At 34.9% G+C, this 14,202-nt stretch overlaps 1 protein-coding gene across 2 annotated transcripts in view; it reads left to right on the top strand.

Annotated features, from left to right (window-relative positions):
• Window positions 1-57: 57 nt before the first annotated feature.
• Dhc64C (dynein heavy chain, cytoplasmic) overlaps window positions 58-14,202 on the top strand; it is a 20,707-nt gene continuing 6,562 nt past the window's right edge. For both annotated transcript variants that reach the window (XM_033330796.2, XM_076620098.1), the window contains exons 1-14: window positions 58-448; window positions 1,039-1,556; window positions 2,643-3,737; window positions 3,811-3,946; window positions 4,007-4,380; window positions 5,954-6,025; window positions 6,098-9,448; window positions 9,529-9,923; window positions 10,005-10,315; window positions 10,404-10,492; window positions 10,864-12,010; window positions 12,081-12,576; window positions 12,664-13,279; window positions 13,350-14,144. In XM_033330796.2, the coding sequence (XP_033186687.1) occupies window positions 205-448; window positions 1,039-1,556; window positions 2,643-3,737; window positions 3,811-3,946; window positions 4,007-4,380; window positions 5,954-6,025; window positions 6,098-9,448; window positions 9,529-9,923; window positions 10,005-10,315; window positions 10,404-10,492; window positions 10,864-12,010; window positions 12,081-12,576; window positions 12,664-13,279; window positions 13,350-14,144 (9,639 nt within the window). In that variant the 5' untranslated portion in view covers window positions 58-204. The remainder of the gene's footprint in view (window positions 449-1,038; window positions 1,557-2,642; window positions 3,738-3,810; window positions 3,947-4,006; window positions 4,381-5,953; window positions 6,026-6,097; window positions 9,449-9,528; window positions 9,924-10,004; window positions 10,316-10,403; window positions 10,493-10,863; window positions 12,011-12,080; window positions 12,577-12,663; window positions 13,280-13,349; window positions 14,145-14,202) is intronic.

Below are 14,202 nucleotides of genomic sequence, written 5' to 3'. Positions count from 1 at the left end.
AAAATGCTGGATAAAATAGGGAGTGAGAAAATGGCGTTATTACTAGAGAATCGTTGGAATCGTTGCAGTTCGTATAGGTAGTTCCGTGCCGTAGTCTATGCCTCCTATATTCGTCATCACTCGTGTGACAGTTCATCCTAGAGCGGGGATCGACTGATCACCCGCTCAAGATTTTTTAAATTTTGCGATATTGATTAACGAAAGATGGGTGACTCCTTGGACGGCACCGGGGAACCGTCCCCGGAGTCTCAAATTGTTATAGTTGTATCATATTCAGCATTCGCTAATTATTTAAAGAAAGTCGTAACGGTCCTTCTACCCGATGAAGATGTGGTACCACCCGCGTTCAATTCTGCTCTAGAAGATAAGAGCAATCAAGAATGTGTAAGAAAATTCTTAAGCGATTCTCAAGTGTGGGCGCTTTACATACAAAGAAGTTCCAGTAAAGGTACGTGGATTGATTTACAATAAATAATTAATTAATTTACTGTTGAGAATTTTGCACTCTGCCCTCTTATGATATCCTCCATTGCAGTATTTCGATACAACGGTACATCAATCCGCGACAGGAAACGTATCCTGAATATTAGTGCGGAGTTTGTCGTTTGATGCATTTAAATTTCTCATAAACGTGACTCATACGTTAATATAATCAATACACGTAATAGGATTGATATGTTCTTTTTCGTTAATATTTCGTATATACCAGATGTCATAAATATATACCGGTACATATTTTCTTACACTAATTATGTTTTTATTTTCATATTTAATATAAGATTAAAATAATTTAAATTATAATGAGTTAAAAAGAAAAAATACGAAGTTAAATCATCATGTGCAACCTATTGTAACTACAATTATATATCATATATCTACTGTCATGAAGTAACATAATGCTTTGTGAAAATAAGAAATGTGTGGTCCCTTATTATTTTAGATTACATTATTTTTTGAGAATGGAAATTGACTTTCCATTCAATTAAATTCTCCCTTTTCTTTTTATAAATGTGCCACAACTAATTTATTACTTTTCAGAGGAAGATAACAATGAAGGAGATGAAGAAAAAGAAAGTACTATCTTTTATATCTCAAATGAGATATATTTTACTAGTCCTAAAATGGCCTCCTTAGTTTTAACAAAACGTGCAGCTGTGATTGAAGCTGATAAATCTATCCATTCACAGCTGCGTTTAGTTACATTCTCAGATGGACCACCATATGAAACATTGCATGCAATAAGCAAAACTATGGCACCATATTTTAAAAGTTATGTAAAAGAAACAGGCCGTGCAGACAGAGATGGTGATAAAATGGCACCATCTGTTGAAAAGAAAATAGCAGAACTTGAAATGGGTTTATTGCATCTACAACAGAACATAGATATTCCTGAAATTTCATTGCAAATTCATCCACTTGTGGCACAAGTAATTAAACAATGTGCAGAAGAAAATCGTAAGCCCAAAGTTGCTGATTTTGGTGACAAAGTTGAAGATTCAACATTTCTAAATCAATTACAAAATGGTGTTAATAGATGGATTAAAGAAATTCAGAAGGTAAAAGTCTTATGAATTATATATATGTCGGAGATGAAAGGACATCGAAGCCTCCCCTTTGGAACTTCGGGATAATCCCCTAACACCGTAATCTAGATTCTATCATAGGCGTAATTAAACAATTGTCGTCTTTCGATCCGACTGTATTTGTTCGAGATTTGTGATAATGAGCTTGGGCTCGAGGCGACAGCCAGTCGCCGAACGTAGCCGCGGTCACGGGATGAACGCTTTGTCTAACAAAGGTACGGAGTAATTCTATAACTCTCCTTAAAAGAAGTATTTGTAGCGGCACGCGACAGTAAACATTCCAACGGTTTCTGTCCCGTGACTCGTCACATGCAGATCCTATTCCTCGGTTATGATGATTACCAGATGCCGACGCGTCTCCACAGTACGTGATCAGCTAGCCCGAGGGCCGTTATAAACACTAAGATCTAGTTACCTAAAGTCCTTCAAACAGACAAACAGTCTTTGTCCCAACTACGGGAAGATAGGAGAGACCTATTTTTCAACGAACGGCGTCTCCCACTAGCAACTTTCCCTCGAGGGCGGCTAGCATCTTTTTCTAACCACCGATATGGAGATTGACCAATTAGCAACAACGCCAATTTCCCTCGCCTTCTGAACGAAGGCTATCCTCGACGAATCCGATGATCTCGTGTCCTTAGACACACCCCATCATAGTTTTCCTCCGCAGTATCATCGCAACGGAAAGTCATTCTCTCTCGTGAGGTCGTATTAGCGAGTTACTTAGTGTCTGTACACTCGGTGGATATTCCACGTTTTAACAAAGAGTCCGACTTAGATATTGTAAGCATGTTCATCTATCATCCCGTTGACCGCGGATTCGTTATTGAACCTAAGATCATTGTCATTAGTTTCTCGAGTATCTAATTACCACGGCTACTTGTCCAATTCTATAATAATCGTATTTGCACTAGTCAATGTCTTCTCTATTGCATAACGACAACGTGTAATCCGAACGAAGATTCGTTTCACACCCCTAACTCTAATTCTAATGTAAACCCAACATATATATATATGTATATATATATATATATGCTTTATCTTTTTGTTTTTTCATAGGTTACTAAATTAAATCGTGACCCAGAATCAGGTACTGCTCTGCAAGAAATTTCTTTCTGGTTAAATTTGGAAAGAGCATTGCACCGAATACAGGAGAAACGAGAGAGTATAGAAATCACTTTGACACTTGATATACTTAAACATGGAAAGCGATTTCATGCAACAGTTAGTTTTGATATAGATACTGGCCTACAACAAGCTTTGGCTACTGTCAATGACTACAATCCATTAATGAAAGATTTTCCAATAAATGATTTATTATCAGCTACAGAGCTTGAAAGAATAAGAACTAGCGTTCAACAAATATTTATGCACTTACGCAAAATTAGAAGTACTAAATATCCTGTTCAAAGAGTATTGAGGTTGATAGAAGCTATTTCTAGAGATCTAGGACAGCAGCTTCTTAAAGTGTTAGGTACAAGAAGATTAATGCACATTCCATTTGATGAGTTTGAAAAAGTTATGGAACAATGTTTTGAAGTGTTTAATACATGGGATGATGAATATGAAAAATTAACTGGTTTATTAAGAGATATTGTTAAGAAAAAACGCGATGAACATATGAAAATGGTATGGAGAGTATTACCAGCACATAAAAAATTACAAACTAGAATGGAGCAAATGCGAAATTTCCGTCGGCAACACGAACAACTCCGAACAGTAATTGTTCGTGTACTTAGACCTACCGTTCGTCAGAATAATAATAATGCTTCAATGGAGAATCCAGATAATGATAATGTAAAAGTTGAATTCGCTTTGGATGCAGCAGATGCAAACGCCATTAGCGAAGTAAATTTAGCATACGAAAATGTAAAAGAAATTGATTGTCTTGATATTACTAAGGAAGGTGTTGAATCATGGAAAGCTGCTGTCCGTAGATACGAAGAACGTATTGAGAGAGTTGAAGCAAGAATTACTGCACATCTTCGAGATCAATTAGGTACTGCGAAAAATGCAAATGAAATGTTTAGAATTTTTTCACGTTTTAATGCACTTTTCGTAAGACCGCATATTCGAGGCGCCATTAGAGAATATCAAACGCAACTGATACAGAGGGTAAAGGATGATATTGAAGCATTACATGAAAAGTTTAAGGTATAAAAATATGGCACTCAAATCTTTTAATTGTGATTATTAATTTGTACTAATAGCTACATTGTCAATCTAGGTTCAGTATGCACAAAGCAAATGTTGTAGAATGAGTATGGTTAGAGATTTACCACCTGTTGCTGGCTCAATTATCTGGGTTAAACAAATAGATTATCAGCTTACAATGTATTTAAAACGGGTTGAAGATGTCTTAGGTAAATATTAAAATTATTTTATATAGTCGCATTAGATTTTCACTTATGTTTCTTTCATAGGAAAAGGATGGGAAACTCATATCGAAGGTCAAAAATTGAAAGCTGATGGGGATAGTTTTCGCATGAAATTGTCAACCCAGGAAATTTTTGATGATTGGGCACGTAAAGTGCAACAAAGAAATCTTGGTGTTACTGGAAGGATTTTTACAATAGAAAATGTACGATCACGAACCGGACGTGGCAATGTATTAAAGTTAAAAGTGAATTTTCTTCCTGAGATTATTACATTATCGAAGGAAGTTAGAAATTTAAGGAATCTCGGCTTTCGTGTACCTTTACCAATTGTGAATAGAGCACATCAGGCTAATCAGTTATATCCCTTTGCCATCAGCTTGATTGAGAGTATCAGAACCTACGAAAGAACACTTGAAAAGGTAATACTTCGTTTCATTTTATTATTTATAATTATAGTGCTATAATTCATATATGATTTTAAAGAAATTTTATTGAAATATTGCAACGTAATTGTATTGCAATTATTATTTTAATAATATGAACAATATAAAACTTTAAAAATACAAATGAAAGGATAGACAATGATAGGGAATAGAACCAGGATAAAATTATATATTAGTAATATTGATATTTTTAATTTCTTGAGTGTCCAACATTTTTAGCTTACCAATCGGAGTCCCCACTGCCCCGCACTGAAGGTAGTCATATATGATGCTTTCAGGAATTATGCATTTTGCCTATATCTGCGAATTATATTGTATGCCTGCTTAGTTCTTGTAGAAAAATGTGTACTGCAAGATGATATGATTTTATTTTAGTAACGTGACAAATGGAAGAAACTAGTGAAAAAAGTATGAGTAGGTGAATCATAGGATGTGCGGGAACCCCATAAAATTAAAGCTTTCTCACTTTCGATTACAATATTAATTTTTTTATTCTTCGTAATGTTTCTGATTTTGTTGGCTTTCGAACATTTTACAAAAACATTCAAACCCATTGTGAAGAAACCTTTGTTTCTGATCCATGTTCTTAGCACTTAGCCAACCGCGCGCGCCATAGCAAACTATACGTTTCTCACTGTGCTCGAACAAGCCAACTTATACGTTGTCCATCGCGCATTTTTCTAAGTATCGAGGATTAATATTCACTACTTAAAAAACAAAGAAGTCTAAAAATTACTTAAGCGGTCTCTTATATTTTGCGGTAATGATTTCATTTAACGATTTCACATATTGTTTATACAAAATATCAAATTAAAAGTATATATTAAAAGTATAAAACAATATAGGTAAAATTAGAAACATTAAAGATGATTAAAGATAAATAACACAACTTGAACGTGAAATTAAAAATTCATAATGCATTTTAATATCTTTTTTACATTGGTATCGTTCGATTATAACTTCATTTCTAATTAATTTTAACACCACCAAATTGATGTATTTTATTATATACTGTACTTTATAAAAGCAGAAAAAGTAGCGCAATTAATTGGGAACAATTCCAGGTAAACAATAACTGGTATCAAAAAAAAAAAAAAAAGAAGAAGACGAAAAGAAAACTCGTTGCAAAAGTCAAAAGGGAGATCTCCCCATTCGATCACGTCGTGATGTACTTTACAGAGGGGAGATCTTCCTATTCAGTTGGCTAAGTGTTACTAAGTGTTACTAAGTGGTACTTGAAATTTGCATTATGTAATCATAATTAATTTGCAGACTTTAAGTGGCCGCATATTCAAAAAGTTTAATTGCCTGTAATTGATATAGTAATATCTTATATTTCTCAGTTTTTGTAACATGTTAATCGGAAATGAAAATTGCCATATAATTTTTTAGCATAAGCTATGAACATGTAAAACTTTTGTTTTTGTTTTGCCTTCTTGTCTGTACATTATTGAATGGTAAATGGTAATTTATGTCGTAAAATTGTATTGATATGATTTACAATATAAGTTTTTAAAATTGTATTTCATAATTCATTTTTTTTTCCTAGATCGAAGATAAAGCCAGTATAATTCCCTTGGTTGCTGGAATGCGTAACGATGTATTATCCCTTATTTCTGAAGTAAGTCTTATTTATGTTATTACATTGTAAAATTTTACTATTAAGTACAATCATTTTTATTTTTGAATTTAGGGAATTGCTCTAATTTGGGAAAGTTATAAATTAGATCAATATGTACAACGTCTTTCCGATGCCGTTGTTTCATTCCAAGAAAAAGTGGAAGATCTTGTGGTAGTTGAAGAGCAATTAGATGTTGATGTCCGATCTCTCGAAACATGTCCATATTCAGCAAATACATTTGCTGATATACTTTCCAAAATTCAAAAAGCTGTAGATGAATTATCTTTAAAAAATTATTCAAATCTAACTATTTGGGTATCTAGACTTGATGAGGAAGTAGAGAAGAATTTAGCAGCTAGATTAGAGGCGGGAATAAAAGCATGGACTGATGCACTTACTGGTCAAAAGAAAGAAGTAGATTTAAGTATGGATACTGATGCACCTTCTCAGCCCACTCATAAACCTGGTGGCGATCCAAAAATTCAAAATCAGATACACGAAGTTCGAATAACAAATCAAACAATGTACTTGTATCCAAGCATTGAAGATGCAAGATTCCAAATAATGCAACAATTATTTGCATGGCAAGCTATTGTTACTTCTCAAATTCGACTTCAAAGTTCGAGGTATCAAGTGGGTTTAGATAAACCTGAATCAGGTACTTACAGAAATTTACTTACGAAGTTACCCAATGGGAAACAACCTTTGGAAGCAGCTTATGAAGCGGTTGAATCTAAAATGAAAGATATTGCCGATTATGTAGATCAATGGTTACGTTATCAAGCACTTTGGGACTTACAACCAGACAATTTATATGGAAAGTTAGGAGAAAATATAAATTTATGGATGAAATGTTTGAATGATATTAAAAAGACCAGAGCTACGTTTGATACATCAGATACCAGACGAGAATTTGGACCTGTTATTATTGACTTTGCAAAAGTACAAAGTAAAGTATCTTTGAAATATGACTCATGGCACAAAGAAACATTAGGAAAATTCGGCACTCTTCTCGGCAATGAAATGGCAAGCTTCCACGCACAAGTATCAAAATCTAGAAGCGATTTAGAACAACAATCCATTGAAGCTGCTAGTACTTCTGATGCTGTGGGATTCATAACTTATGTTCAATCATTGAAACGTAAGATGAAAGTCTGGGAGAAACAAGTCGATATATATCGCGAGGGTCAAAGAATATTGGAACGTCAAAGGTTCCAATTTCCTTCTTCATGGTTGCACGTAGACAACATAGAAGGCGAATGGGGTGCATTCAATGAAATAATCAAGAGAAAAGACACAAGTATACAGACACAAGTTGCGTCGTTACAGATGAAAATAGTAGCGGAAGATAAAGCGGTTGAAATAAGGACTACTGATTTCCTCAGTGATTGGGAAAGAGGAAAACCAGTCGAGGGCCATTTACGACCAGATGAAGCTTTGCAACAGTTACAATTGTTTGAAAGCAAATTTGCTAGATTAAAAGAAGAACGAGATAACGTAGCAAAGGCTAAAGAAGCTTTAGAATTGCAAGAACCAGGAGCAGTATCAACTAGCGAAGATAGAATGCAAGTAGTATTTGAAGAGCTTCAAGATTTAAGAGGCGTTTGGTCTGAATTGTCGAAAATATGGGCACAAATCGATGATACGCGAGAGAAGCCATGGTTATCTGTTCAACCAAGAAAATTACGTCAACAGTTAGATGGAATGATGGCACAACTGAAAGAGCTACCAGCTAGATTAAGACAGTATTCTTCATATGAATATGTTAAAAAAATGTTGCAAAGTTACACCAAAGTTAACATGTTAATTTTCGAATTAAAATCTGATGCCTTAAAAGAAAGACATTGGAAACAATTAACAAAGCAACTTCGAGTAAACTGGGTACTAAGTGAACTTACTCTTGGTCAAGTTTGGGATGTAAACTTACAAAAAAATGAAGGAATAGTAAAAGATATCATTCTTGTCGCTCAAGGTGAAATGGCGCTAGAAGAATTCTTAAAACAAGTTCGAGAATCCTGGCAAACTTATGAATTGGATTTAATCAATTATCAAAATAAATGTAGATTAATTCGTGGTTGGGATGATCTTTTTAATAAAGTTAAGGAACACATCAATTCTGTGGCTGCTATGAAACTTTCACCTTATTACAAAGTATTTGAAGAAGAAGCATTAACATGGGAAGAAAAATTGAATAGAATCAATGCATTATTTGATGTATGGATAGATGTTCAGCGACGTTGGGTTTATCTGGAAGGAATTTTCTCAGGAAGTGCTGACATTAAAACATTATTGCCTGTTGAGACATCACGCTTCCAAAGCATTAGTTCTGAGTTCCTTGGTTTAATGAAAAAGGTATCTAAATCTCCCATGGTAATGGATGTTCTAAACATTCCTGGTGTACAAAGAGCACTTGAACGTTTAGCTGATCTACTAGGCAAAATACAGAAAGCTTTAGGAGAATATCTTGAAAGAGAACGAACGTCATTCCCGCGATTTTATTTTGTGGGCGATGAGGATTTATTGGAAATTATTGGTAATAGCAAAAACATTGCTAGATTACAAAAACATTTCAAAAAGATGTTTGCTGGTGTAGCAGCTATTCTCTTGAATGAAGATAACACTATTATTACTGGTATCGCTTCCCGCGAAGGAGAGGAAGTACTTTTCCAAAATCCTGTATCTACAATTGATCATCCAAAAATCAATGAATGGTTGACACTTGTAGAAAAAGAAATGAGAGTTACATTAGCATCGAGTCTTGCAAGAGCAGTACAAGATATTAAACAATTCAAAGATGGAAATATTAACCCTCAAGCGTTTATGACATGGTGTGATAATTATCAGGCTCAGATTATAGTTTTAGCAGCTCAGATTTTATGGTCAGAAGATGTTGAAGCCGCGTTGCATGAGTCGCAAAGCGATCCAAGTAAGAATTCCTTAGAAAGAGTGTTACTACAAGTTGAAGGTACATTAAATGTCTTAGCAGACTCTGTTCTCCAAGAACAGCCTGCGTTAAGACGGAAAAAGTTAGAGCATTTAATTAACGAATTTGTACATAAACGCACAGTAACAAGGAGATTAATTGCAAATAAAGTTTCCAATCCCAAAGCATTTGAATGGTTATGTGAAATGAGATTCTACTTTGATCCGAGGCAAACTGAAGTTTTACAGCAACTTACGATACATATGGCAAATGCGAAATTTTATTATGGTTTCGAATATTTAGGAGTACAAGATAGATTAGTACAGACACCTTTGACAGACAGATGTTATTTAACAATGACACAGGCTTTAGAAGCTCGTCTTGGAGGTTCTCCATTTGGACCAGCTGGGACAGGAAAAACTGAGTCGGTTAAAGCTCTCGGTCATCAGCTCGGAAGATTTGTACTGGTGTTTAATTGCGATGAAACATTCGACTTTCAGGTAAATAAAGAATATTATCAAAGCAATGGTTCTACAGCTTTTAAGAAGTTATTTTAATGATGTTTTATTGCATTTCTTAGGCTATGGGTCGTATCTTTGTCGGTCTTTGTCAAGTTGGAGCATGGGGTTGTTTCGACGAATTTAATCGTCTCGAAGAGCGTATGCTTTCAGCTGTCTCTCAGCAAGTGCAAACCATTCAGGAAGCATTAAAAAGTCAGATGGAAGGGAAGAAAGAAGGAACACTCTGTGTAGAATTAGTTGGGAAACAAGTTAAAGTATCCACAGATATGGCAATCTTTATTACAATGAATCCAGGCTATGCTGGACGATCAAATCTTCCTGATAATTTAAAGAAGCTCTTTAGATCACTAGCTATGACTACTCCAGATAGGCAATTAATTGCTGAAGTTATGCTTTTCAGTCAAGGATTTAGATCTGCTGAAAAGCTAGCATGCAAGATCGTACCATTCTTTAAGTGAGATTTTTATTCTGGTATATCATTCAAGTATATATACCTTTCTTCTTTTTCTTACTAAACTTATGATATTGTTACTAGACTATGCGATGAACAACTTTCCAATCAATCTCATTATGATTTTGGTCTTCGGGCACTTAAATCTGTACTTATTTCCGCTGGAAATGTTAAACGCGATCGAATTCAAAAAATTAAAGAAGGCATGCAGAATCGTGGCGAAACTAATATTGATGAGGCTTCGATCGCTGAAAATTTGCCAGAGCAAGAAATTCTTATTCAATCTGTTTGTGAAACAATGGTACCAAAATTAGTCGCTGAAGATATTCCATTACTATTTAGTTTACTTAACGATGTATTTCCGAATGTAAATTACACACGTGCTGAAATGAAAGGTAATTACTACATTTAAAGTCACATTTTGATATCTTATACATATGCTAATTTTCCTTTATGTACTACAAATAAAATATGTATTCATAGGATTGAAAGATCAGATTAGAAAGGTATGCATGGAAGAGTATTTAGTATGTGGTGAAGGTGACGAACAAGGAGGAGCTTGGCAGGAAAAGGTAATATACATATCATAATATAGAGAGCAATAAATAATCATCTTCTCATTATATTCAGTCTTATCATTGTCATAAAAAAAGAATAAAAAGAAATAGCATACATAAAATGTTAAAACTACTGTTTCTTCTGAGAACATGTTATGTAAGATAGATAATATCTTCCTAATTTTTGAATTTTTTTTTATCATATGCATTCCCTAGGAAATGGTCGGTGAGACCTGGGTAGAAAAGGTGAGACGAAAATTAAATCATGGATAGCATTGCATGGTCAACATTTTTCAACTCCATAGATAACATCCTTCACAAATTCGCATGATTATAATCTTTTTCTTATTTTGATAATTACTACTTTTATAAATCTTTTTATTTAGGTACTGCAACTTTATCAAATTTGTAACTTAAATCATGGTTTAATGATGGTTGGTCCAAGTGGTTCTGGGAAAACGACAGCGTGGAAAGTACTGTTAAAAGCCTTAGAAAGATTCGAAGGAATAGAAGGTGTCGCACATGTAATCGATCCTAAAGCTATTAGCAAGGAAACATTATATGGTGTACTAGATCCAAATACACGTGAATGGACAGATGGCCTCTTCACACATATTCTTAGAAAAATTATAGACAATGTAAGAGGGGAGATCAATAAACGACAGTGGATCATATTTGATGGTGATGTTGATCCAGAATGGGTTGAAAACCTGAATTCTGTACTCGACGATAATAAACTACTTACGCTACCAAACGGTGAACGTTTAAGTTTACCTCCAAATGTGAGAGTTATGTTTGAAGTGCAAGATCTAAAGTATGCCACGTTGGCTACTGTTTCTCGTTGCGGCATGGTTTGGTTCTCTGAAGACGTACTTTCTACAGAGATGATATTTGAAAATTACATGCTGCGTTTAAGAAACATTCCTCTCGAAGATGGAGAAGAAGATAATCTTAGTAAAAAGGCAACAGAAAAAGACGATACTATGTCTCCTGCATTATCAGTACAAAGAGAAGTTGCTAGCATTTTACAAAGTTATTTTGCTCCAGATGGATTAGTAGTGAGATGTTTAGAGTATGCCATGAAACAAGAACATATAATGGATTTTACACGTCTGCGAGCATTAAGCTCTTTATTCTCTATGCTAAATCAAGCTGTGCGCAATGTTTTACAGTATAATCATTCACATACAGATTTTCCGTTGCCAAGCGAACAACTAGAACGTTATATGCCGAAGTGCTTGGTATATGCCTTGCTGTGGAGTTTCGCAGGTGACGCGAAACTAAAAGTTAGATCTGATTTGGGAGATTTTGTTAGATCTATTACCACTGTACCTCTACCAACTCAAAGTAACATTCCTATTATTGATTTTGAAGTAAGCATTCATGGTGAATGGTTACCTTGGAGTAATAAAGTTCCGCAGATTGAAGTGGAAACACATAAAGTTGCTAGCCCAGATATTGTTGTACCTACTTTAGATACGGTAAGGCACGAGAGTCTACTTTACACATGGTTGGCAGAACATAAACCAATAGGTAATATTATACTTATAAAAATTATTATAAAATTAGAAGCATATAATGATAGAGTATATAATTTTTATAGTGCTTTGTGGACCACCTGGCTCTGGTAAAACCATGACGCTCTTCTCTGCTTTACGAGCTTTGCCTGATATGGAAGTTGTTGGATTAAACTTTTCTTCCGCTACTACGCCTGAATTATTGTTAAAAACTTTTGATCATTATTGCGAATATCGCAAAACACCTAATGGTGTTGTACTTTCACCAGTACAATTGGGCAAATGGCTGGTTCTATTTTGCGATGAAATTAATTTACCCGATATGGATAATTATGGAACACAACGCGTAATCTCCTTCCTCAGACAGTTGGTAGAACATAGGGGTTTCTATCGAACTAGTGATCAAGCATGGGTTACTTTGGAACGGATCCAATTTGTCGGAGCGTGTAATCCTCCAACAGATCCAGGTAGAAAGCCGCTTAGTCATAGGTTCTTACGACATGTTCCAGTTATATACGTCGATTACCCGGGAGAAACATCTTTAAAACAAATTTATGGTACATTTACACGGGCTATGCTTAGGTAATAATAACGATAACGAATGATCATCTTAAAATTGCTGGAATGAAGTAATGAATAGCTCTTTCACTCTACAATTTATTATTACAGGTTAACACCCTCTTTACGAGGTTACGCAGAACCTTTAACGAATGCAATGGTAGAGTTTTATCTAGCTTCACAAGAAAGATTTACACAAGACATGCAACCACATTACGTTTACTCTCCGCGTGAAATGACACGTTGGGTACGCGGAATCTGTGAAGCTATTAGGCCCCTCGATAATTTATCGGTTGAAGGTCTAGTACGCTTATGGGCACACGAGGCTCTTCGTTTATTCCAAGATAGATTAGTAGAAGATTCCGAAAGAGCTTGGACCAACAAAAACATAGATACTGTCGCCATGAAACATTTTATGGGTGTCGATAAGGAGAAAGCATTAGCCAGGCCTATATTATATAGTAATTGGTTATCTAAAGATTATGTGCCAGTTAATAGACAAGAATTACGAGACTATGTTAGAGCAAGATTGAAAGTATTTTATGAAGAGGAATTAGATGTTCCTTTGGTACTTTTTGACGAAGTTCTTGAACATGTTTTACGAATCGACAGAATTTTCCGTCAGCCTCAGGGACACTTATTACTTATTGGTGTCTCTGGTGCTGGTAAGACAACTCTGTCTAGGTTCGTTGCTTGGATGAATGGTTTATCCATTTTTCAAATAAAGGTATTTATCTATAAACTGTTAGAATTATTCATTTACAATTTATTTAACGTATTGATATTTTATATCAAAGGTTCATAATAAATATACCGGAGAAGATTTTGACGAAGATCTGCGTCAAGTGTTAAGACGATCTGGTTGTAAAGATGAGAAAATAGCATTTATTCTTGATGAATCGAACGTTTTAGATTCTGGCTTTCTTGAACGTATGAATACGTTGCTTGCAAACGGAGAAGTACCTGGCTTATTCGAAGGTGATGAGTATACGACACTTATGACTCAATGTAAGGAGGGAGCACAACGCGAAGGTCTCATGTTAGATTCTAACGAAGAATTGTATAAATGGTTTACTGGTCAAGTTATGAAGAATTTACATGTAGTATTTACGATGAACCCCAGTACCGATGGTCTTAAAGATAGAGCTGCGACGTCACCTGCATTGTTCAATAGATGTGTGTTAAATTGGTTTGGTGATTGGTCAGATAACGCACTTTTCCAAGTTGGCAAAGAGTTTACCAGTCGTGTAGATTTGGAAAGACCTATGTGGAAGTATCCAGATTTCTTCCCTTCAGTTTGTTCTTTAATACCATCACAGCCTTCTCATAGAGATGCTGTAATAAATGCTTGCGTTTATGTGCACCAAACATTACATAAAGCTAATGCTAGGCTCGCGAAACGAAGTGGTAGGACAATGGCTATTACACCTCGTCATTACTTAGACTTTATACATCATTTCGTAAAGTTGTATCAAGAGAAGAGAAGTGATTTAGAGGAGCAACAATTGCATTTAAACGTTGGTTTAAGCAAAATAGCAGAAACAGTAGAACAAGTAGAAGAAATGCAAAAAAGTTTAGCTATAAAATCTCAGGTAAGATAATGAAATGAAAAAAAAATATCTTTTACAGCTTTTTCTCACGTATATCTTG

This window comes from Bombus vancouverensis, chromosome 7 (assembly GCF_051014615.1).
Source record: "Bombus vancouverensis nearcticus chromosome 7, iyBomVanc1_principal, whole genome shotgun sequence".
Lineage (NCBI taxonomy): Eukaryota > Metazoa > Arthropoda > Insecta > Hymenoptera > Apidae > Bombus > Bombus vancouverensis.
The sequence above is the reverse complement of the archived record's forward strand: the minus strand, read 5'-3'. Positions and strand labels throughout refer to the sequence as shown.